This window comes from Eleutherodactylus coqui, chromosome 7 (assembly GCF_035609145.1).
Source record: "Eleutherodactylus coqui strain aEleCoq1 chromosome 7, aEleCoq1.hap1, whole genome shotgun sequence".
In the NCBI taxonomy this organism is placed as follows: Eukaryota; Metazoa; Chordata; class Amphibia; order Anura; family Eleutherodactylidae; genus Eleutherodactylus; species Eleutherodactylus coqui.
The window spans coordinates 62804684-62831071 of NC_089843.1; the positions used below are offsets into that span (position 1 = coordinate 62804684).

Genomic DNA, 26388 nt, shown 5'->3' on the forward strand with positions numbered 1-26388 from the left:
ATTATTATTGGGGACTTTAACTATCTCGATATAAACTGGGAAGCTAAAACATTTGGATCTCATAAAGATAACCACTTTCTGTCAATAACTTAAGATAATTACTAGAGATGAGCGAACGTACTCGTTACGAGTACTTACGCACCCGAGCACCGCCATTTTCGAGTACAGCGGTACTCGCGCGTAAAGATTCGGGGGGCGCCGTGGCGGCACGGGGGGTAGCAGTGGGGAGTGGGGGGGAGAGGGGGAGAGAGAGAGGGCTCCCCCCTGTTCCCCGCTGCTCCCCCCCCCCCCCCCCCCGCACCGCCGCGCCTCTCCCCGCCCCCCGGCGCCCCCCGAATCTTTACGCCCGAGTACTGAAGTACTCGAAAATGGCGGTACTCGGGTGCGTAAGTACTCATTACGAGTACGTTCGCTCATCTCTAATAATTACCTTACCCAACTTGTACAGAATCCAACTACAGGGCGGTCATTTTGGACTTAATATTAACTAGTAGACCTAACAGAATAACAGGGGTGCAAGTTGGGGGCACCTGGGAAATAGTGACCATAATATAATTAATTTCTACGTCTTTCAATAGGGAGTTTTACAGGGGAGCTACGAAAATACTAAACATTAGGAAGGCCAAATTCGATTGGCTGAGAGATGCCCTTAAGCTTATTGACTGGGACAATGTACTCAGAAATAAGAGTACAGAAAATAAATGGGAAACTTTTTAAACCACCTTAAATACTCACTGTGAACAGTTTATACCTTAGAAGAATAAAAGGGTTAGAAATAGGAGAAATCCAATGTGGCTCAATAAAGATGTAAAGGGAGCAATAAACAACAAAAAGAAAGTATTTAAGAAGAAGGCAACAAAGAAGCACTGACAACCTATAAGGAAAAAAATAAGTTATGTAAAAAAACTGATAAAAGCAGCAAAGATGGAATCAGAGAGACTCATTGCCAAAAAATGTGAAACTAACTCTATGCTGTTCAATTGTATAAATAGTAAAAAGATTAATACTGAAAGTGTTGGTGCTCTAGTAAATAATGTAGTTGAAATTGTAGAGTGTGATAAGGAGAAAGCAAATCTATTAAATTGTTTTTTCTCCAGTGTATTCACAAAGGAAAATGAATTGTCAGATGAGATGCAGTGTGGTAAACTCTTCACTAAATGTCACCAATTTAACCCAGGAAGAAGTACAGACCTGCCTTAAAAAGATTAAAATAGACAAGTCACTGGGTCTGGATGGCATACAACCCTGGGTTCTAAGGGAATTAAGTAATGGGATAGACAGACCATTGTTTCTTATATTTATGGACACTATAATGATGGGGTCTATTCCACTGGATTGGTGCATTGCCAGTGTGGTGCCTGTTCAAAAAGGGGTCAAAAAGTGAACCTGGAAACTATAGACCGGTAAGTCTAACTTCTATTGTGGTTAAAATGTTTGAAGGGTTTTTAAGAGATGCTATCCTGGAGTCACTGAAAGAAAATAGCTGTATAATCCATACAAGTATGTGTTTTATGAGGAGTCACTCCTGTCAAACTAGGGGTAAGTTCTAGACTGGACCAAGCAAAATCATTAGAGCTTGCATGCCTTGATTTTTCCAAAGCATTTGACACTGTGCCCTATAAAAAGTAGGTATATAAAATTAGAATGTTTGGGCTAGGTGAGAATGTGTGTAAGTGGGTCAGTAACTGGCTCAGTGATAGAAAGCAGAGAGTAGTTATTAATGGTACATACTCTGTTTGGGTCACCATTACTAATAGGAAACCATAGGGGTCAGTATTGGGCTCTATTCCTTTCAATATCTTTATTAATGACTTGGTTTAAGGATTACACAGTAAAATATCAGTATTTGCAGATAACTGTAAGTTTAACTGGAGCAACCAGTGTTGGGCAGCTTCTGCCAATAGGATCCTGGGGTGCATCAAAAGAGGTCTAGGGGCATATGACGAGAACATTGTTTTTCCTCTTTGTGTTCATTACAAAATTTTGTAACATCTGCAAATATTGTTATTTTACTGTGCAATCCTTCTACCAGGTCATTAATAAATAGATTAAAATTAGGGCCCTGCGGTACACCACTAGTAATGGTGACCCCATCAGAATGTGTACCATTATTAGCCACCCTCTGCTTTTCTATCTATTGAACCAGATACTTAGCCACTTACATACATTCTCACACAGACCAAGCATTCTCATTTTATATACCAACCTTTTATGTGGCACAGTATCAAACACTTTGTAAAAATCAAGGTATACGAGATCCAATGACGATCTCAAGTCCACTCTAGAACTTACCTCCTCATAGAAGCTGATCAGATTGGTTTGACAGGAGCGACCCCTCATAAACTCATGCTGTTACGGAGTTACACAGCTATTTTCCATGATAGCATCTCTTCAAACATTTTACCCGCAATGGAAGTTAGACTTACCAGCCTATAGTTTCCAGGTTTTCTTTTTGACCTCTTGAATATTGGCATCATATTGTCTATGCACCAATCCAGTGGAACAGACCCCGTAATTATAGAATCCTTAAATATAAGAAACAAGAGTCTGTCTATCTCATTACTTAATTCCCCTAGAAACCGGGAGTGTACACAACCCACAGATTTGTCTATTTGAATCTTTTTAATGTGGCTCTGCACTTCTTCCTGGGTTAGAGTGGTGGTATTCTCCAGTCAGCTAAGCCTCCTGGTCTGCTGCACATAAATACCAGCTTCTCATGCCAGAGAATGCTGGTCATTTTATGTTGTTTATGCATTCTGTCTTAATCCCACTCTGAGCTATGTTATGCATGTCTAGTTTGAAGTGTGTCTCTCACCTTCCCTGAGGACAGTCTGGACACCTGTAGTCCCCATCTGCATCATATGAAGACCCTCTCTTCCCTTTTACAGGTGCATCCTCCAGACATCTGATGTCTTATGTGTATGTCAGATGGGTGATGCTTGACACTGTACACTGTATGTTAGTACGGTGTCTGACTCTTTCCCTTTGGTGTGAGGACACTTGCGCTAGTAATGGTTTATCTGTATGCATGTGAGCTCTGAGAGGGGTTTCTGTGTAATGTTTCTCTGACACCCTAGGGCTTTGCTTTTATGCATGATGTGTGGTGCGTGTCAGTGCAGGTGGCCAGACATGTGTGTGAACAGTGTTGGGTTCATTGGTTCTGTGCAGGTGCCAGACACGGTGTGTAAACAGTCCTATTCTATCTTGTGTGCAAGTCCCTGGGGTTTTGGTATGAAGAAGCAACATGTAGGTTTCCAGACATCAGGTGTGAGCAGTCATTTCCTGTGAGTTGGTGTGAGCTGCTGCCTGTCCTGCTGTGGATCGTTTGCCATCCACGGATAGGTAGGTCCCTAGGTTCCAGCACGGGGTCATCCTTTTCGGACGATAGCCCTGCTTGTAGACAGATTTCACATGGTGGTTGTCCCATTAAAGTAGGGATATGTTATGTCTGCCCGTGAAAATCAGTTTGCAGTCTTACCTTGGTGTTCAGTGTGCATTTTGTCTGTGCTTATGGTGTTTATGTGAACATTGTCTTGTCTGTGCTGAGGCGTGTTGCTCTGGTGTGCACAGCGGATCTAACAAGTTTACTTTATAACTCTGCATTTCATTTTCCTGAGTGAATACACTGGAGAAAAAACTATTTTATAGATTTGGTTTCTCCTCATCCCCTTCTACAATTTTTTCTACATTATTTAATAAAGGGCCAACACTTTTAGTATTAATCTTTTTCTGTTTATATAGTAGAAAAACAGTTTAGGCTTAGTTTTACTTTTATTGGCAATGAGTCTCCCTGTCTCCATCTTTGCTGCTTTTATTTGCTATTTCCATAATTTATTTTTTTCCCTATAGCTTTTTAATGCTTCTTCAATGCCATCTTGTTTTAGTAGTTTAAATGCTTCTTTTTTGTTTATTTACATCTTTATTGAGCCACATTGGTTGTCTCCTATTTCTAACCATTTTATTCCTGTGAGATATGAACTGCTCACAGTGCGTATTTAAGATAGTTTTACAAATTCCCTATTTCTTGTCTGTGCTCTTAATTCTGAGGATATTGTCCCAATCAATAAGGTTAAGAGTAACTCTGAGCTAATCAAACATATTAAGTCCAAAATACCTATCTCTCTCTAATTGGGTCCTGAACAAATTGGGGAATGTATCTTTAGTTATTGACAGAAATTCGTTTCCGTTATGAGATCCACAGGTTTTAGTCTTCCAATTTACATATAGATAGTTAGTGTCCCCCATAATTACTTCTTTGTGATGAGAAATCGTGGCCTATAGAAAACCCTTATGAGGATTTTATTGTTTTTCCTTCCATGTATCTCTACCTATACAGACTCCACATGTTCATCTCCTTCAAATATATTTTCCCAAAGTGTGGGCTTTAAACAGAACTTTATGTAAAGACAAACATCTTCCCCTTTCCATTTTTTTTCTAGCCCTTTTTAACAAACTATATCCTTGTAAACTAACTACCCAGTCACAGCGTTCATCCAACCAGGTCTCAGTTATTGCCACTATGTCATAGTTTTTCTCAGACATTATTACTTCCAGTTCATCAACCTCATTGGTCCGATTTCTAGCATTAGCAATCATACAGTTTAGAAAGTTTTGGTTATTTTTTTTAAGTGTATCCCTATTAACTTTTCTGCAGTTCTAATTGTACAAACTCCTCCTATTGCTCCACCCACATTTTAATTACACGTTCTCATCACTGTCTACAATATCTTCCCCTCTATCTCTGTGATTGTCCCCCCACCCCCCGTCACTAGTTTAAACACTCCTCCAACCTACTAGCCATCTTCTCTCCAGCACAGCTGCATCCTACCCATTGCGATGCAACCCACCCCTGTGGTAGAACCTGTAGCCAACAGCAAAGTTGCCAAGTTCTCCAGGAACCAAAACTCCTCCTTTCTACACCAACTCTTGAGCTCCCTAGGCTTCCCCTGCCTTTCTGGTTTGACACATGGTACAGGTAGAATTTCAGAAAATACTAATTTGGAGGTTCTTGCCCTAAGCTTACATCTTAGTTCCCTGAAATCATTATTAGGGACCTTCCATCTACCTCTAACTTTGTCATTGGATCCTCACCAGCCCCTCTCAGTAATTTGTCAACCTGTCCACAATGTGTAAAACTTGAGTGCCAGAAAGACAACACAGTGTTCAATGATCCCAGTCTTTGTGGCAGATTGCCCTGTCTGTCTAATAATTGAGTCCCACGCTACCAGGACCTGTCTAGTCTTCCCAGCGCTCCTATTTCCCTTCTTACTGGAGCAGACATTTCCCTAGTAGTGAAAAGGCATGCCAAGCTGCAGCAGCGCTAGCCCTGCAATGGCATCACCCCTCATCTGTCAACTTTGTATACTTGATGGGGTGTGCCAGCTCAAGACTAGCCTTCCTGGCACTCTTCCCTCCACCCCTCCTTCTATCACCCAGCTAGCTGTCTAAAGATCCTACATTCCTATGCTACCATCCACCCCCCCATTTATCCCAGCTGTCAATCACAGAGTACATTCTAAGTGGGGGTCATACAGATAAAAACCAAGTCATTTATACAAATAAAAAATAACAGTAAATAGATAGAAGTCAAGTAAATAGATAGAAGTCACTCCCTTCTAAAGGGCCATGACTTTAAACGCACCTGATTTTATTTCACACTCACTTAAAACAACCATATTTGAAATCAAGGACACATTGCCACACTCCAACAGTCACTCTTTTGTTTGTTTTAAGTAGCTGTCAGCAGCAGTAACACCTACAATATATCCGTTTGAAAAAAATGAAGTAGGCATTCGCACAATGTGTTTCCCTGCCCACATCTCCTGAAATATAACAACCAAACCCTAGGGTACATGCGCGATAGTCTAGCAGGCACCATATACCATCGGAGCAAGACTTTCCATCCAGCTTCCACCAGTGAAATATTAATAGGCTTTTTGGACTTAGTATATGCCAAACATTCCAAGTGGTGTACATCCGATACCTTCCCTATGTCACTCTCCCACTGTTGCATATAGGGTAGCTTATCAGTCACAGGTGAAGCATTTTAGAAATTCATTTAATCCAATGGTTTCCAAAAAGTTATTTGAAGTATTATTGACTTTGTCAACTTTCCGACTCCTAATAAGGTGTGTGATCTGATAGTAAAGAAAGAGTTCCCAGTCTGGTAGTTTATAAAAGATAAAAAAAAAAGATGTAAGCGGTCTGATCTATCAATGATTGTGATTTGCGTATGTTAGAATAAGCATACACATATACATCTCTAATTCTCTACTAGTTGCATCTGATACTTTACATACTTTGAATTTAATGTACTCGTTTGTGGTTGTAATTACTTTTTTAAACAAAGTGAAAGAAATGTAGCTAATTATTATTTTAGTTGTGAAAACCTTGGAAAATCCAGGGCAGTGACAGCACGGGGGTAAATCAGCTTCATCACTCCTATGTTCTATTAAAACTTTTTAGTGAGATCAACTGACCTCGCGTTAGGTGATATCATTGTAATGTTTGAACGAAAACGAGTCCATGTGTTCTGTAAAATCTAAATTGTTCAGCATTACAAAAAATCATGTTATTGCTGTAGAATATTTTTGCCAAATTTATGTACTTGATATTTACAAAGCCCTACGCTTTACTTTTTAGGACCAAATTTCCAACCCAATGTATTTTTGGCTTTCTGAGAGCTTAGCATCTCATCGTATGTGAAAGAACAAAATTGAGCAGCAATAATAAGATGTAAGTAATAAGTCATTTTTTTTTAGTTATTTTATGGCAAGTGTACAGTAGTTTTTCAACCTTGTTTTGTGTTGAGACACTGGTGAATATTTAAAATAATATAAAAATATAGAAAAATAGTCATAGAAAATAATTGTGGTTTTTTTTTACCAAAATTATATATGTCCATATGACTTCTAAACTAAACCAAATTTTATTCCTTGGCAAATTTACAGTAGTTTTTGACCTTGTTTTGTGTTGAAACACTGATGAACATTAAAAATAGGATAACACTTCTAAAAATAATAATATAAAATATTGTATTTTAACCAAAATTATGTATGTCCGTAGAACCTCTAGACTAAACCAAATTTTGATATGTGGCGAGTTTACTGTACTTTTTGACTTTTCCTTGTGCTGAGACAATCATGATCATTTAAAATAGGATAACAATATATAAAAATAGTAATATGTGAAAAATATTGCATTGTAACCCAAATTATATGTCCATAGTAATGCTAAACTAAAACTAAAAAAAATCAAGCATAAATATTTTTATATTTTGTTCATATTCATACTAATAACACATAGATATCATTGTAATTAAAAGGAAAGCACTTAAAGGGGTTGCACGAGAATAGAAAATATGGTTGTTTTCTTCCAAAAACAGTGCCACACCCGTCCATTGGTTGTGTGTGATATTGCAGCTCAGTCTTATTCACTTCAATGGAACTGAATTGCATTACCCATGGACAAGTGATGGCATTATTTCTGTAAAAAAGCAGCCATGTTTTACTAATCCTGGTCAACCCCAATTAAAACCCTTCACATTACTTATACCACTATAACAAATGAATTGCTTAAAGTTAAAAACATTGACATGAAACCAATTTAAAAAGTTGGAGTCTCTCTCTCTCTCTCTCTCTCTCTCTCTCTCTGTCTCTCTGTCTCTCTGTCTCTGTAATCAAACTAAAGTACAGTATAAGTTAGCGTACCTGACCCTTACAATTACAGAAAGTTTGGTCATTCTGTGTGCTACCGTATGGTGCCCCAATATCTCACCATACTACTGTGATATTCTCCCCAAGAATCAATTCTTTAAAGGGGTTTTCTGATTAAATATAATTGATTACAAACAATCCGGCTCTGCATTGGGATCAATGCTGGGAGCGTAATAAGTGACTTTGCTCCCATTGATTTCAATGGGAGTGAAGCTGCCTTTGAGATTACCTGCTCCAACACCAATGACCATGTCCAGCACCGCTGCACTGACAGTGGGCCGGATGATCAGCTGATTGCCAGGAATCCCGGTGATCAACTATTGATGACCTTAGGGATAGTGCAAGAAAGGTGGAGCTATTCCAAAGGCAGAAATTCAGAAACACAATGCTGTGTGGTCATATAGTCATTCAAAAACCAATATATATGTAAGGTGCAGCCAGCCCAGGGAACGCCCTAAATGTATAGGGCCACCTGCATATTAGTGAAGCCAAAGATAAAATCTGAAAAACTGGACAAGTGGTGCAACCTTATGAGCAAATCAAGGTTCTAGGGACCAGGGTAAAACCTGACTCCTTGTTTATTTGACATAAAACCAGCATGTTTAGTCATTTCAGGGATGCAACTCCTTCCTCAGAACTGCTGGGTGGAACACAACTTAGAAAGGATGCAGAGTATCGTTGTTTCTTGGAGATATAGTTATATCCTCTGATTTCCAGGACTCAACCATATTCTGAATCTCTTCTGTGTTGTGCTCCACCCAGCAGTTGTGAGAAAGGAGCTGCATCCCCGAAATGCATAAATCTGCTGTGTTTATGCCAAATAAATGAGGCGTCAGGATTTTACCCCAGCCTCTAGAGCCTCTATTTACTAACAGAGTTGCGCTGCTTGCCAGGTTTTCCAATTTTAACTTTGGCTTATCTTGAGGATGGGTCATCAATAGTATTTGCCCGGATATCCCTTCAAGTGGAGATTGTTAGAGTAACACAGCATCTGATCCAACATGGACATTTCATTTTTCAGTCGAATTCTCTCTTAGTGGAAGACAAAAAACTCCTGTATGTGTCTGCTTAAGATCAGAGACATATGGAGGTATAGTATTGCCCCATAGACTGCTCGAATGCCCATGAAGATGAACCTCTATAGGCCAAAGACAAGAGAGACATGGAGAGGGAGAGCATCTGGTAGTCTTGGATTATGAGATTTATTGGATTCTTCATATATTTAAGAGACATGTGGCTCACTGTCTTGATTGACATTCGCATAGTAGGTTGAGTAGTAAATAAAAGAGCTATTTAATGTTATGATTGACATCAATCATCTGTGGATCCATAAAGTTCCACTGGGGATATCTCTGTTCTGTTATTATACCACTTTCAAGCTCAAGGCAGTTAATCTTGCAGAATGACTCCACTCAGCATAGTTATCGGTTTTACCATTAATTAAATCCAGCAAACCAACAATGTTTTCTTAAAAACTAACTAAATAACTATATACTTATTTAATAAAGAGGTAACAAAATAATAATTCCATTTATGTCGTCTTGTCTAATGGGACATATTTTTAGTTATTCTGCTTTCTGTATATTTATAAAGTGCCAAAAGCCAATAAGAAGTGAGCCTCTAACATGGTCCTCCATCTATGTGATACCAACTAATGATACTTCTAAAAAAAAGCATTGAAAGAAGTGATGCAAGGGGAACTAGTATGACAAAAAATGGAAACAAGCAGGTCCACAACAAACACATGATTATTTAAAGGGGTTGTTAAAAACTGCTGAATAGTACTAATTGCCCTGGCATAGATACTATATAGTACAAGAACTCTGAAAGGCACTTTAAAACAGTTTTAAACCTAAAACAAGATCCCAAAGAATGACTGTATGTACATGTAAATACAGATGAAGCCAGTACTAACTTGACATTTAAAGGGGTATTCAGGGCTTTTCCTATTGATAACCTATCCTCAAAATAGGTCATCAATAGTTCATTGGTCCACCAGATCAGCTAATTTTCTGGCCTTCTGTCAGTGCAGTGGGGCCAGATGTCATCATCGGTGCTCAGGGCAGGAAGTATAATATATGGTCGCACTCCCATTGAAATCAATAGGAGCAATGCCTCCTATTACACTTCTGGCTCCTCATTGTGGTTCACAGTGGGAATGAAACCATCTATTACACTTCTGGCCCTAATCACCAATGACGACGTTTGGCCCAATCGCACTGACAGCGGTCCGGAGGATTAGCGGATTGGACAGGATTCTAAGTGGTGGACCCTGGCCGATCAACTATTGGTGACCTTTCTTGAAGATAGGTCATCAATAGTAAAAGACCAGTATACCCATTTAATATATTATGGTAACTTAACTACAATGTACTACAATGCTGCAAATCGAGTTATTACGATGCGCCAGTCATCTTAACGATTGCTATATCTGTAGATATGCACCTCAATAAAGTGTGGTCCCTGATCAGAGACCCGCCTTATATCCGGAGTGTGTGTTATCCATTCCAAGGGCAATTTCCTCTATTCTTTACTTTCAACAACCCCATATATATAATATGTACAATTATTTATACTGTATCTGTCTTAGATTATGGCACATCAATATTATTTAGGTAAAATCAGAATATGTTATACATGATAGTAGGGTGTGAAGAAAGTATCCCTGTGTTTGGCTACAAACTGTTGTAGAATAGCATTGTTACCATGTACAATTTTTTTAACCATTCCTGTGGAATTTAGTTGTCTGGGACACTTTTTCACGAATATCACCTTACTGAGTGATTAAACATTTCTTGATCTCTGAGATTCAGTGTTAAAGACCAACTATTGTTTCAATTTTTCCCATAAATCAATAGTGTAAGTGGTAATAAGAAACTTATATAATGCATCTTATTAAGAAGAAATACCCTTTTTCCACTTATCGGGCTCTCCTTATGCTCCCCATGCTTCCTACATTAATCACTCAATCTGAATTGACTGCTAAAATCCGTCTTTACAGAAGTAGAGATGAAAATGGATAATGAGCTTCACTGAGTGATCAGGTTACATCCTGTTGCTTATCTTATTAAGAAGAAATACCCTTTTTCCACTTATCGGGCTCCCCTTATGCTCCCTCTGCTTCCTACATTAATCACTCAATCTGAATTGACTGCTAAAATCCGTCTTTACAGAGGTAGAGATGAAAATGGATAATGAGCTTCACTGAGGGATCAGGTTACATGCTGTTGCTTATAAAGTCTATAGTGAGCAAAGGGGATCAGAATGAGAGAGAGACAGAGACACACAGAAATGCTGCTGCTAGCTCTAGTAAATGTTTTATTGCACCTTAGAGATGGAGTCACAGCTACACTGCTCAGTACGGCTGTATAATGTCCTTCATGCTGCTTCTGTTTCTGAGCATGTGCTATAGAGAGATAGAAAGGTAGGGTCTCCTCTTACTTATGTGTGTTGTGTATGGGAGATATCATAGCAGCTCATCTCTGTCCATGCTGGAGCTGAATTCAGAGAAAACTGAGAATTCAGGATGCACACTGCTAAGGAGAATAAAACTATTGATACAGGCAAGATATAAGTCATATAACGGATACAAATACTGTTATTTCTCATGAACACCTGGCACTTTATTCTGAAAATTCACCTGAAATGACAGGTACTCTTTAAAGGAAATGTATTGCCCATATTGTTTAGTAGTTTAAACCCAAAAGTAACAAATTACCTAATTTTTAACCCGTTTTAACTTTTTGGCTGTAGATTTTTTTTACATTCTTATGCCTGTGGTGGTGACCACCTTGCCTGAGCTGCATTTAGTAACATTTAGAGCATTTACAGAGATGCTTTACAGCAGCTTCATGGGTCATTTACACAATTAGCAGGAACTGACGCATTGACTTCAATGGGAAACTTTTCCAGACATACTTTGTGATCTGTGCAGTGGTCATTGTGCAGGGAGGGGGAGGAGGTGATCTGCAATTATTACCTATTGTGAATAGTGGAAGGGGTGTTATTTGTATATAGGTGTTATCTTTCAGGGTAATTCTGCCTGTGGTGATAATGAGAACTGCTGAAGCGTTTTCTACAGAACATGAAGTTCAAGACAATAATTAACTCTGTGGTCAGTGTGAAAATACAGGATTTTAAAATTATTTTTAAATATAAATCATGACATTGAAATTCTTTTTTTTTTTAAATCACCAAAAATTCCATGTTTAACATAAAACCTTGATCTATACAATAGGTCATTTGTTGATGACACAATCCCATTATTCGCAAACCTAAGATAATTAATTCTTCTATATTCAAAAGGTAAACAAAGTTCAGCCTAGCAAGCAGTGTCTCACAGTTAGACTTACTGTTAGGCTGGGGTCACACGAGACGGAATTCTAGTGGAATTCTCGCGGAATCGCCACACTGAAAAACTGCAAGAATTCCGCTGGAAAAGCGCCCACCCCACCTTCCTTCCATCAGTTTTACGCCCAATGCACACGGACCAGGCGTCCGCCTCTGGACTTCGCAGCAAATGCTGCCCATAAATATGCAATGAAAAATTGCTTTTCCATGTCCATGAGTGGAAATCAATTGCGATTTTCTGCTCGTGGATGGAAAATGGCATCATGTCCTATTTAAGCGTGGATTCCATGTGGACAGCTTCCATCAATGACATTGCGGAGGGGTCGCAGCTTCTGTATAATTGCCTAGCAACAGCACAGTATTTTCTGTACTGCCCATGTGCGCTGGCGCACTGGCTGGCACATCTGCAATACAGAAAAGATGACTGCGGATAGGAACACAGGGCTCACCGGCCAGGCACAGGGTTAGATTCTGCTATGGGATCCGGAATCCGTCTCGGCTGTGTGCATTCAGCCTTAGAGATACCAACAGGGAGAGGGAAGGAAGCTGTACTTTATATGGCATATTGGAGTGTGGAAAGAACAGAAAGTCTTCAGGGAGGGGAGCCATGTCCTAATTGACATCATTGTATTGTACCTGACCTACATGACATAATTGATAACAGGTACAGCAATAAGAATGGCTCTACTAGAATCTTATTTGGACAGATATTTTGCTGACCTATTGGCTGACTTACATTTTTAGATTTCTCTCATTCGTTCCTATAAGCTGATTCTCGGCCTTAGAAAATGAGATGGACCCTGATTAATATGCATGTCATTTCACACCCATTACATTTGGCTAAGAACTTGGCTTGATTAAAAGGATCTTAGGTGGTAACTGAGGACAATTGATAACAATTGTAAGATGAAAGACTTAAACCTAGGAGGGATATTGTAAGGCGAGGTATGGTACTGTTATTTTAGTCATTCATGTTAAGTTGCTATATTTACACTGTAACTTTAGGGGAGGCAGAGACAAGGAGAGTCACTCTGAGTGGGAATAGACTAGAAAAAGGAGTCGGAGCAGTTACACTGCAGAGTGAGGAGTGGGGATACTCCCTGTTGAGAAATCTGCAGGATGCAAAGACTGCCCTACGGGTGTGAGCTCCTTGGTAGTGGAGATTTTGTTAGACTGACATGGTGAAGAAGCTATGCAGAAACTTTTGTGCGGACGCTATAGAGAGACTTCTCCTTGTCACTGTCCCTCCCTCGGTATCCAACAATGTGATTTTGGACCACCAATGTTTTCCAGAAGAAAAACAGCTCAGGATCTTGAAAACTGAGACTGTTTTTTGTCTCTTTGCTTAAAATGTGTGGTCAGTTTGCTTTGTGTTAGGATTTGAATGCTCTAAGTGATAATTTGAAATCACTTGCTTCATGCATATCATCTTCTAACCTCTGTCTATGACATATCTGAAGAGTTATTTCTCTAAATTTCCTCTTCAAAGTCCATTAACTGCAAAATGCAATCTTCTTTGACTTATTGCACAGGACCACATTCTACAGGAAACTGCTAGCATCACACAGACAAATGTGGGGCGATGTCAGCTAAGAACTAGAAAGATTCTTGGGATAACCTGGGGACATTCCCTTTCATAGGAGGAATATACTGTAGAAAAGTATATATGTCCTTACAACTTCATCTTTTATCAATACATGCAAACTACATCATTAATTGCATTACAATACGTGTGTCGCATCCATCCAGATCCATTGAGGAGACCGACCAATACATTTTGAAAGTGGATGGAGATAGGCTGAATGATGTGTAAAACACAGGGGATTACTGGATTGCTAGACATGTGGAATCAAATGTCTGACAGTGATAGAAATGCTGGAGAGACCTAAGAGATCTGCCTGATCTGCCCCAACTAGACCTGCCTATAAACGGAGTGCCCGCCCCGAATAGAGCAACCCCATTTCTGGAACCCAAATTATGGAAACAGTGTAGCTTGCTATGATATGCTGTTTTCATAGCTCCCATTTACTTCAATGGGAGTTACAGAAACAGCATGGTAAAGCCGCTTTGGCTGTTTCCACAATCTTTAATCAGGGTGGACAGCACATAGATGTGAGAATTCCAATCTCAGCTATGAAATGTTGAGATAAGAATATCCATTTAATGGGAAAGAAATGCAACCAACATGAAACTTTTGAAAATGCTTGTTTAAACAATCCCTTTAACTTGTGTTCAATAGCGAGATGTTGATTGTTGACCTATATTATGTTTAGTTTTGTAAATAACGATGTAAACACTTGTATAATTCTGATTTTCTTTTTTCTTTTTCCCATAATGACAGGATCCCCACAAAAGTTAGTATCTCCAAAACCAGAATGTGAAGAAGTAAAGTGCGAAAAAGTGTTAGACAAAGGTAGTGAAAGTGGAACGTCATGTAATGAACTGTCTACATCTAGTTGTGATAGCCAATCCGAAGCTAGCACCCCTCAAGAAAATACATCTGTGCTCCAACAATCAAGTTCTCATCAACCTAGCACCCTAACATTGGATCGTCCATCCAAAAAGAACCAAGTCCAGTGGGTTCCACAGCCCGATAAACGTAGGAACAGTGAACTCTTCCAATCGTTGATGAGTAAATCTAGAGATAACAACCTTTCGAAACGGAAAGTCTGTGAGAAACCGAGCATCGAAGAGGAAATGAAAAAATGTATACAAGAATTTAAGAAAATCAAAATTCCAGATTATTTTCCCGAGAAGAAACGTCCATGGCAGATGGAATTACTAGAAAAGTACGATTTATAGGAACCTCCTCTTTACCCATCCATAATATGTGGTCTGTGTGTTCCTCTACTGAACTCCCTTGTTTTCACAACCTACTCGATGTATAGGATTCTGTGCGTCCGGCATATGAATTCCTAAGCTGTGATTTTGTGATAATTAAAATATAATCAGTTCTGCAACAGAAACTGTCAATTTCCACAAGAAATATCTGGTGAAAACAAGTCAAGACTTACCATGCATGTCGTCAAGGGACCACTTCTACTGTTATAATTTTGTCAGATAACTTTTCACTTCTGTACTTACTATTACATTTTGTGAAAACATTTATGATAACATAATAGTTACGGATGGACATCAATAGCATACCTCCCGAGAGTCCGTTTTATCTGGGGACTCAAGCTAGGAAAGGGGGTGGGGCTTATAAACATTTACAAAAGAACAGACTTTTCTATGTGAGTTTGTGATTTTTCAGGGTGGAAAGGGAATGGTGCATAATGTGTTTGGGAATCCGATGTTGGGAGGTATGCAGTAGGTTTTACCAACTTCTGAAATAAATGTAAATGCAGTAAAATATTTAGTTTGCATGACCACCATCTTAGAAATAAACCACAAATACAACTTCATCTTGGACTAGTTCTTCTCTTTTTATTTTTATACCTTCTAGTTTTCGAATTACATGATGGCCAATAAATAGAACCGTTTTGTCCAATCCAAATCAATTCTGATTGCTTTAATTAACTATAAATAGGAAAATTAGTCTGTGAGCCAAAACTTCTGTGATGATTGATAGAGAAGGAGGACACCCACCTGTTGTGGTGGTCGACCAAACCACCATGTAACACGTAAGAACGCCTTGATACCACATTGTAATTCCTGACAACTAGAGATGAGCGAGCATACTCGATAAGGCAAACTACTCGAGCGAGTAGTGCCTTATTCGAGTACCTGCCCGCTCATCTCTAAAGATCCGTCTGCCGGCGCGGGTGACAGGTGAGTTACGGCGGTGAGCAAGGGGGAGCGGGGGGAAGAGAGGGAGGGAGAGATCTCCTCTCCGTTCCTCCCCGCTCTCCCCCGCTGCTCCCCACCCCCTGCCGTCACCCGAATCTTTAGAGACGAGCGGGCAGGTACTCGAATAAGGTACTACTCGCTCGAGTAGTTTGCCTTATCGAGTATGCTCGCTCATCTCTACTGACAACCAAACGGAACCAGGAAGAGCACACTCAAGGGAGCCGACAGCCAATAACAGGGATCGGAAATGAATAGGAAAGTAATGTGTAAATAAGCCTTGCGCTCCTTAAAAAATCCTTAATTTAATATAAAGGCAATATGCCACTCATTAGAAATCAACATACAAGTGACAAGCACAAAAGTTAAAATGAAAAATGCAACATGTACACTACCGTTCAAAAGTTTGGGGTCACCCAAACAATTTTGTGTTTTCCATGAAAAGTCACACTTATTCACCACCATGCGTTGTGAAATGAATAGAAAATAGAGTCAAGACATTGACAAGGTTAGAAATAATGATTTGTATTTGAAATAACATTGTTTTTACATCAAACTTTGCTTTCGTCAAAGAATCCTCCTTTTGCAGCAATTACAGCATTGCACACCTTTGACATTCTAGCTGTTAATTTGTTGAGGTAAGCTTGTGAAATTGCACCCCACGCTTCTAGAAGCATCTCCCACAAGTTGGATTGGTTGGATGGGCACTTCTGGCGTACCATACAGTCAAGCTGCTCCCACAACAGCTCGATGGGGTTCAGATCTGGTGACTGCACTGGCCACTCCATTACCGATAGAATACCAGCTGCCTGCTTCTGCTGTAAATAGTTCTTGCACAATTTGGAGGTGTGTTTAGGGTCATTGTCCTGTTGTAGGATGAAATTGGTTCCAATCAAGCGCTGTCCACTGGGTATGGCATGGCGTTGCAAAATGGAGTGATAGCCTTCCTTATTCAGAATCCCTTTTACCCTGTACAAATCTCCCACCTTACCAGCACCAAAGCAACCCCAGACCATCACATTACCTCCACCATGCTTAACAGATGGCGTCAGGCATTCTTCCAGCATCTTTTCATTTGTTCTGCGTCTCACAAACGTTCTTCTTTGTGATCCAAACACCTCAAACTTGGATTCATCCGTCCACAACACTTTTTTCCAGTCTTCCTCTGTCCAATGTCTGTGTTCTTTTGCCCATCTTAATCTTTTTCTTTTATTGGCCAGTCTCAGATATGGCTTTTTCTTTGCCACTCTGCCCTGAAGCCCAAAATCCCGCAGCCGCCTCTTCACTGTAGATGTTGACACTGGTGTTTTGCGGGTACTATTTAATGAAGATGCCAGTTGGGTACCTGTGAGGCGTCTGTTTCTCAAACTAGAGACTCTAATGTGCTTATCTTCTTGCTTAGTTGTGCAACGCGGCCTCCCACTTCTTTTTCTACTCTGGTTAGAGCCTGTTTGTGCTGTCCTCTGAAGGGAGTAGTACACACCGTTGTAGGAAATCTTCAATTTCTTAGCAATTTCTCGCATGGAATAGCCTTCATTTCTAAGAACAAGAATAGACTGTCGAGTTTCAGATGAAAGTTCTCTTTTTCTGGCCATTTTGAGCATTTAATTGACCCCACAAATGTGATGCTCCAGAAACTCAATCTGCTCACAGGAAGGTCAGTTTTGTAGCTTCTGTAACGAGCTAAACTGTTTTCAGATGTGTGAACATGATTGCACAAGGGTTTTCTAATCATCAATTAGCCTTCTGAGCCAATGAGCAAACACATTGTACCATTAGAACACTGGAGTGATAGTTGCTGGAAATGGGCCTCTATTCACCTTTGTAGATTTTGCACAAAAAAACAGGCATTTGCAGCTAGAATAGTCATTTACCACATTAGCAATGTATAGAGTGCATTTGTTTAAAGTTAGGACTAGTTTAAAGTTATCTTCATTGAAAAGTACAGTGCTTTTCCTTCAAAAATAAGGACATTTCAATGTGACCCCAAACTTTTGAACGGTAGTGTATATAAAAAAGCCTGTGGGGATAATATGGCAACGCGTTTCGGGAGATATATAATGTGCACTTTCTTGATCAAGCCTAGATTTTTTTAAGCTGATACTCACGCTGTTTTGCGGTTGAAATTATGTGCCACAAACCCACTGTCATCCATCTTGGTGTTGTTCTCTGGACCCCAGAGTACTGAACACAAGGTTGAGACGTGCCTTCCAGGACTTCTACAGAGAAGGCTCATCACCCATATGGGCCCTTCTGTGCAAGTAAGTGCCTCTTCATCAATTATCATTCGTACTGAGTACAGGAGCGCCGGGTTATTTACACATTATTTTCCTGCTTTAATTAACTGATTTTTAAATTGCCACCAATGAACATTGTTAGGCCTTAGTTAGACGGGCGTTTTTTCCCACGATTTGCGGATCGCATGACGGATGCGCATCCGCAAATCGCGTGACCGGGGCCGAAAAATCGCCCGAAAAAACTGCTCCTAGCCGCGTTTCATTAGAAACGGGCCTGAGCTGTCCAGCGCATTGAATTCAATGGAGCCGGCAATACAGCCGGCTCTATTGAAAGCAATGAGCTGCGGGCGATCTCACAATGAATTTTCGGGAAGGGCTTAAAAATATAAGCCCTTCCCTGAAATTCATCCAGAAATGTGTAAAAACAAAAAAAATATATATACTCACCTGGTCCCGGCAGACGGAGTTCAGCCGCGGCCGGCCGGCAGTTCTCCTGAACTGCTCTGAGTAGTATTCAGCAGCTGGGGATTTAAAATCCCCGCCTGCTGAATGAGCTGCCTCTGATTGGTCACAGCCTCACCAATCAGAGGCAACTCTCACTTACCCATTCATGAATTCATGAATGGGTGAGTGGGTGCTGCCTCTGATTGGCTCAGCGCAGGGACCAATCAGGGGCAGCTCTCGGCTGTCTCTCAGCTGTCATTTAAAAAGAAGCAGGGTCAGGCAGCAGATTAGGTGCTTAAAGGTTTTAATGCATAAGCATCAGTTATAAACACCTCATAGCCATAAAAATAGCGACGTTTCGACCCTATATAAAGCGGGTCTTTGTCAAGCCTACAACAACTTAAAACAGAGTGCCATATATATACACACCCACCAATCACCGTGAACAAACATTAACATAAGTATACAACAGGTGTGGAACCTGTCATGAGCACTGAATTCCAATCAATGAGAGACCGTGAGAGTAAATCATCCGCATCAGCACATGTCAGGAAATAACGGGTAATGGACAAAAGGGGCTTATTCACATATCGTATAAATCTAAACTTACTATATAGTGAATCTGCGATCGGCAGGTCACCCAGCAACCATTGAAACAAACGGCCGTGTATTCCCATATTCCGCGCATGCGCGAGAACAGCTAGTCTCGCGGGACTCCCACATCATAGATGACGTAAGTCAGCCAGCGGAAAAAAATTTTTTTGAACGGAGTTCGCAATGCTGTGCAAGCGCATAGGCTCCACAACGGGAATTCCGAAATCCTTACATAGTATCATCAATGAGCTTATTGCATGCGCTCAGTAGGCACATACAAAAAAAACAAGATACTGGTGTGGCTGTAATAATCAAGGAAGGGGCTTTTGTTCATAACCATCATACGGATTACAAGTGTATCTATAACGTCTGTAATTCAACAATGTTGTTTTAAAGGTGCAGTGACATTGCATCAGAAAATGGAATGTTCCAATAGCGGAATCTGAGGTATCAGTACACTTTATTCTGATAGAGTGAAAAACACTGTCCGCATGTGCTTTTGAACTAAATGATCATATGATGTGTGTCAGATAAAGACTAATACAATTACCAGAATGTCTGGAGTTTAGATATAAATATTACCCAGGTAATTGAATGACTCCACGGACTTTTAATAATTTAGTAAGTATAAGAAACAGCCCCTCAAAAAGAGGAGGTGTTGAGATATCACAACCACAACCACTCCAAGTTGAATGCTCAGAAAAACAATTTATTATTTTACAATTTGGCCCAATAGAGGGAATTTTTACGTATATAGTAGCGCAAAAATTTATGAATATATGAGAATCTCAAAGGAGGGGGGACATCCCCCAATCAAAATTATATAAGGTCAAACATTGGTGGAAACATTCAGGCTTCAAGGTCCACTTTACATTCAGAGATCCACCTGCAACACAAAACACAGCAATTAGGGTTGTGAGGGTTATGAACATATTAATTTATATATGTATGTATCTTTGATATACGTTTCCGGAGGCTGTAGGCCTAAATTGTACACTCTATTCTGTGTCCTATGAAAAGCTCTGCTAAATGAAGTAGAGGTGTAATCTTAAATGTCCATCATGTCTCCAAGATCTTGTTTAGCTTTTGTTTACAAAGGTTGTGAGGAATGCTTTGATCATTGTCTGCTGTCTAGGTAGGGCATGTGATTAGAATGTAGAGTGTGATGATAATCAGGGTACCAGACACGATGTCTACAAACAAACAAATAAAGCATTGTTTATAGAGAAGACAAAATTATGTACCAGTAAAACAGGTCAACCTCTGTAACACTAGCCTCTGATACGCCTACTATTTTTTGTATAAGAAAGACAATGTACACAATAAACTCAGATTGCTCTAAGACACGACCGTGATGCCTGTGTCTATTGCTTTCTCATGGTGGCTGCCATAACCACCTTTGATTTGGAGCCCCACAGCATATTAACGTAACATGGATTTATCCCTATCAGTAATTGGCGCCCAACGTGGGGCTTGATGGAACAAGAGGACCACCTACACCTCGAACCCCCCCGGACCCAGATGGGATAAGGAGCCACTCGGAACCACGGATTGACAAAAACTGCGCAGTAAGGTAAGGTTTTATCTTGCCACAATCTATCCGTGCTTCCTGGCTGCTCCTTTCCTGTCCGAGGGGTAAGAAGTGCATGCCTCTTATAAATCTTCAAGCTTTTTAAGAATTCATATGGTGGGCTGAATATGCTGTGCGGGTGTTTAACTGTTATTGTCTTTATTTGTTACTTTGCATGGTCAGTGTACAGGGTGAGGAAGTACAGAATATGAAACCCTCTTGCCGATCTCGGGAAGGCATGGTATAAATTGTACCAGGGAAGCCTAAAATTTTCAGGGGATAAAATCCCTGAATGGGAGCCTCTTATAGGTATAAGAGAAGTAGTTGAGACGGGGGGAAATAAGCAGGGTTGGGAAGTACCGACACTTTTAGACAAGTGAGGAAGTACTGACACTTAAAAAAGTACTGACACTTTAGTAACTGACATGCAAATGTTTTTGTCTTTATGTGTGTGTATAAATGGAAGGACCTGTATGAGAGTTAGACTGTGTTATATGGTGTATACTGTCCGGTAACCAGAAACGAAATGAAGCAAAAATGACCAAATGCTGAGCCAGACCATAGGGGGTGGAGCTAGGTGATGTAAGGAGATGGGAGGGAAAAACAATAGGAACAGGTCTTGCTCCACCCTACACACAGTCCAGCCTAGGTGAGAAGTGTGTCTCCATTTTAAGTGGATGTTGTTGTATATATATGTATATTGTGGTAATGTATAGAGTGAAGGTCACTCTTAGACTCCATGTTAAGTCTCTCACTTGAACGAATGGAGTGACCAAAGGAGGGGCATCTAATTTTATTCCTGAGACTAGTTGTGTGAGATAATAGCCCAGGATTACCACAGTGTATATATGTATATACAGATTCGTGGAATATGTGGAATTCAAAAATATTGAGTTGTGTTAATTTGAATATTATTGAATTAAGATGTTAATATGAGATAATTGTGTACTTGAAACACCTGATAAGTACTTTAGTCAAATTAATAGCAAAAGTTCTATTTAAAGTGTATCTCATTTCCAATTAACAACAGTATTTTCAAACAATTGTTTTATGTGTGTGAAAGAATAAAAATAATAAGCCTCTTGGTGTACATAAACCGCCAGCCATTGTCCATACTGCTGGTAAAGAGGATAAGGTGTGAAAGATAGCTAAAGAAATTGGCAAATGAATATTGGTCCCCATCCCACTTATTAGGGTCCCAATCAACTACAGTATGAACCTTTTATAGTGTCTAACTCTCTTTAAAGCGTAATTTGAACTAAGTCTTGCTCCTTGCAGCAATAAATAAATAGCGCTGTGAACAGGATTACGCAGAGAGTAATACACTAGTTTGTTTTAAAGGAAAATTTTGATAAACTGATAGTTGAAGAATTTCTTGTGATAATCTGGCACAGTGTGAAAATGTCGCCTTTTAAGAAAATCCGCAATAGTACGAAAATGTCGGTAGCTAAGAACAAAGAAGTGTCCGATGAATTGTTAATTATGCCAGGGTGGAATAAAGCCCCCTATAATATATTGGCCGCTGAGTGGTCGCAGTGTGGTGAATATCAGTATGTGGGTAGAAATGGGCATAAGTTGTATTGTGTTTGTCATTGGGTAGCCTATTCTGAGCAAATTGTGTAAAAACCGCGGTACTAAGAGTTTTTCTTATCTATACATAATTCGCTCATTATTGGAAGTCTGGTGTACAGTAAATACAATCCCAATTTCTACTTCACATATTATCAGTCCGTATAGGAATGAATAAAACCCCCCTTAGTGAGTGTGAATTTGCAGTTTTTGTAAGGTGGGGGCAAGTGTATTACACTCTAAGTTCATTTTGAATAGTCAGCCCAGGTTATTTGCACAATAGAAGATAGTCACAGGCAGTGGAACCAGTTATACAGCTATTTGTCTGGAGAAGTTTCTGTGTTCTATAGAAGATAAGATACATTTCAAAGGGTGGAGTACTGGGCTTTAGAAGACCTACTTGTCTTTGCAAAGAAATCTGAATTAAGAATTGGTTATATTTGGCTACACAGGAAGTATGTTGTATTATATATATATATATACTGTTCAGTAGCTGAAAATGAAATGAGAAAAGAATTCAAAGATGTTCTCTCATTGTCGGGTTAGTTCCCTCTTCCATCTTCACCCCCTCCTTCATCTCAATTCCAACCGTCTCCTCCCCACCCTATGCCAAGTCATCCACTCCAAGGTCAAACATTGGACTGGAGGGATGGACCTGCTGGCATTGTGGACAACAGAACCCGGATTGGAGAGAGAGCTGCCCTGCTTGCGGAGCTCCTCGGCACAAACCGGTTATGCCTATGCTCACTAGATCCTAGGCTAGTGAGTGGAAGCATGAGGACAAGGAGGAGATGCAGGAGTATATGTAGAACAGGGAAGGCAGCGGGAACTATAATCTAAAATTATGTGAAAGACTATTGTGGCACAGATTGGGATAAAATTAAACATAGAGAATTGAGAAGTGGTAAAATATTTTTAATTTGTCTGAAACATTGGGGAAAAAGAAAAAAAAAAATTGAGAGAATCCTCCTTGTCTCTTTCTAATATCACACAAAGAGAAGGAAGAAAGTGTAAAACAATTCTATGCCCCCCTTCAACAACGTTTGTCAGATCTGGGATATAGGGGCATAGAAGAGATGGGTAAACATGTACTTAGTATGGCCTTTGTAGAATGTCTATTGAAATCCCTAAGGTCATAGATAATAAGCCAGAGTGGAGACAGTCTGAATCTCCGGCCCCTTTTCAGACAAAAGGGCATTTATGTAACTGTCCTGCAGGCTTGGACTCCGCATGAGGGGACTGTGCTGTTGCAATATGTTAATGACTTTCCAGCTTTGTGCTGAGGATCTGAAACATGTCAATCTGCATCTATTTCTCTTCTAAAATTTTTTTTTAGCAGAAAATGGCTGCAAGGCTTAAAAAGGAAAAATTACAGCTTTGTAAACAAAAGGTTGTTGTCTAGCTCAAGAAGGCAGACATCTCACAGAACGACGCAGGGCTGCAGTTCAAGCCATTTCTGTATCTTCTTCTGCTGCCAAAGCTTCGCACCTTTTTGGGACTTGTCTCATACTGCCGTCCCTGGCCTTTCATGCGACAGCAGTATTGACGCAAAAACATGGAGGACGTCCACGGTCACTTGGGTATTACTCCGGTAGCCCGAGGAGCCCCCTCCTGTGTCTGTGCGGTGGCAGCAGTACAAGTAAGGGTTGACAAGTCTTCTGAGTTGGTCCTGAACTACCCCCCCTAGTGGTTCTCACCCCTCATGACATCCAGAGTATACTCACTCAAGTGCAACCTAAACATCTGTCTCTAGCTCGTCAAATAAGGTTGCAATGTGCTTTGCTCATGCCCCCCCCCTTTAATATTTCTTTTCAATGGTGAACCCGGCTACTCTTCTTCCAATCGAGTATCCTGTTTCAAATGGGGGAGGGGGAGGCATAGGTGATCAAATGGGGGAGGGGGATGCATAGGTGATCTATGTACTACAGATCAGCTATTTAAAAAAAAAAAAAAATTTTTTTGCAAATAAGAACGTGATCTATTTGGAATAGAATATCAGCATGATTGTCTAGCATTGATGCAACAAGAAAGTTTAAGTTTTAAAGAGTTATTGAAACCCCTTGTTAATACATATTTTGAGTTGTTTTTATAGATGGTACCAGGGTGATTGATGACTCCACACCAGATATGCAGTGTTCACACAACAAGATCTCTAAAAGCAGAATGCCTCCGCATGTCTCAGTACAAGAAGCGGAACTGAAGGCCCTCACTGAGGCGTGTAGAGTGACAGAAGGTAACCATTTACACTGACTCCTGGTATGTATTCGGCATAGATCATCGTTACGGCCCAATATGGAAGGCCAGACATTTTTAAACTTCTGTAGGACAACCCATTGAGAATGGTGTAGCAGTACAGAACCTTATGAAAGCCCTACTCCTACCAGACAAAGTAGCAATCCTGAAGGTGAAAGCTCATACTAAAGCCAACAGTGCAGAAGCAAAAGGCAACGCCCTAGCAGACTTCAGTGCAGACAGCGGCCCTCAAGCCGTGGAAGAAAGAAGAAAAGAAGATACTGACCGCACAAGTCAGAGACTATGATTTGGACTTTGATAAAAATTTGAACATTGATGTACTAAAGACATTACAGTCACAAGCCAGCAAAGAAGAAAAAGATAAATGGACTAATATGAGAGCAGTAGAACAGGGTGGCGTATGGCAAACAGTCAGTAACTTGCCTACCACGATCCCTGTACCCCATGATGGCCCAGCTGATCCATGGAAAGACTCACCTATCGAAGGCAGCTATGTTACCTACGCTTGAGAGAGAAAGGGTTGCCCCCTGGGTTCTTTGTAGCTGCTACATCATTTGTCCAGTTTTGCATGAGCTATGCCGTAAGCAACAGGGTAGAAGTAAATTGACCACAAAGGCACTTGCCAGGACCACTCTACCCATTTCAGGGATTGCAAATTGACAACATTCAGCTCCCACGTGTTGGGAAGTATGAATATGTGCTTGTTGTTGATGTTTTTCAGGTTGGAGGCGTACCCTGTTACGAAAGTAAATGAGCAGGTAACCGAAAAGAAGCTCATGAATAAGGTAATCTGCAGATACGGGGTACCAGAGGTAATCGAGTCAGATAGAGGTACACATTTCACAGGTGAAATAATGCAACACTTCATGTCTGCCCTGGGTAACTCCCAGGCATTTGACACCCCTTATCATCCACAAAGAGCCAGAAAACCATTGTGCATTATAATATTTCTCTTCAGGCAATGAAACCCTGCACCAGAGGAAAACGAAAATGGTATGATACCCTATTAGGGGGAATTGGTACAGGTGTAGGGGTTCTGAACTCTATAGATTTAGAGGTGATGAAGAATAAAATGGCTGGGATAGGACAGGATGTTTCTAGATTGATAAATGTTCAGGCACAATGCATGCCTTCCTTGTTCCTCCCCCGATGTCTTGCATTAAGATATGATAAGGATGTATTAACGCTTTTTAATCTGGTTTTGCGGTTTAAAAGGATTTGTTTGTAAATATGAGTAAATTCATGAACTATACACAATGTAGCCTGCAATATGTATATATGATTCACGAGAGGGACAAAGCAGTCAGATGTGATGACAAATAATGAAAAATTGTGGAGAAATATTCTCAATAATGTAATTCCAGTAGCATCCTGGATACGGCCCCGGGCTGATAGTGTAGAATGCTCTGACGAGTATAGCACTGGAGAAATGACTTTTTATGATGTAAAGGACACAAGCCTGATGTGTAAGTCTGTAGTACTACCTGTGGTGTTCGGACCTCCTCTATATGCTTTACAATATTGGTTGCCCAAGTTCACAGGTATGATGATTTATAGTGAAAATAAAACCCATGGCATAGAGAACTGTGAAGAAACACTGGATGGCCTAGCATGCGGACGGAGTACAGCCGCATATGAGCCATGTTTCCAGCAGCCTTCAATCAGCATATGTGATTGGACGGTGTTACCTGCTTCTTCTATATGCTGATAGAAGTTGGCCCCCAATATGTATATATTCTTTGTTGCCAACCGAACTGGAACCACCAGTATGTATAATCTCACCACTCCATTGTCTGGATGTATACAGAACATATCGGTGATACATAGATTTACAGAAACTTACACATTTTTGTCAGATGCTGAAGCAACA

General features: G+C 40.2%; 1 protein-coding gene across 1 annotated transcript in view; it reads left to right on the forward strand.

Moving 5' to 3' along the window:
• KCTD8 (potassium channel tetramerization domain containing 8) overlaps window positions 1-15447 on the forward strand; it is a 158430-nt gene extending 142983 nt beyond the window's left edge. The window contains exon 2 of the mRNA XM_066573133.1: window positions 14407-15447. Within this exon, the coding sequence (XP_066429230.1) occupies window positions 14407-14867 (461 nt within the window). The 3' untranslated portion in view covers window positions 14868-15447. The remainder of the gene's footprint in view (window positions 1-14406) is intronic.
• The last annotated feature ends 10941 nt before the right edge of the window (window positions 15448-26388 follow it).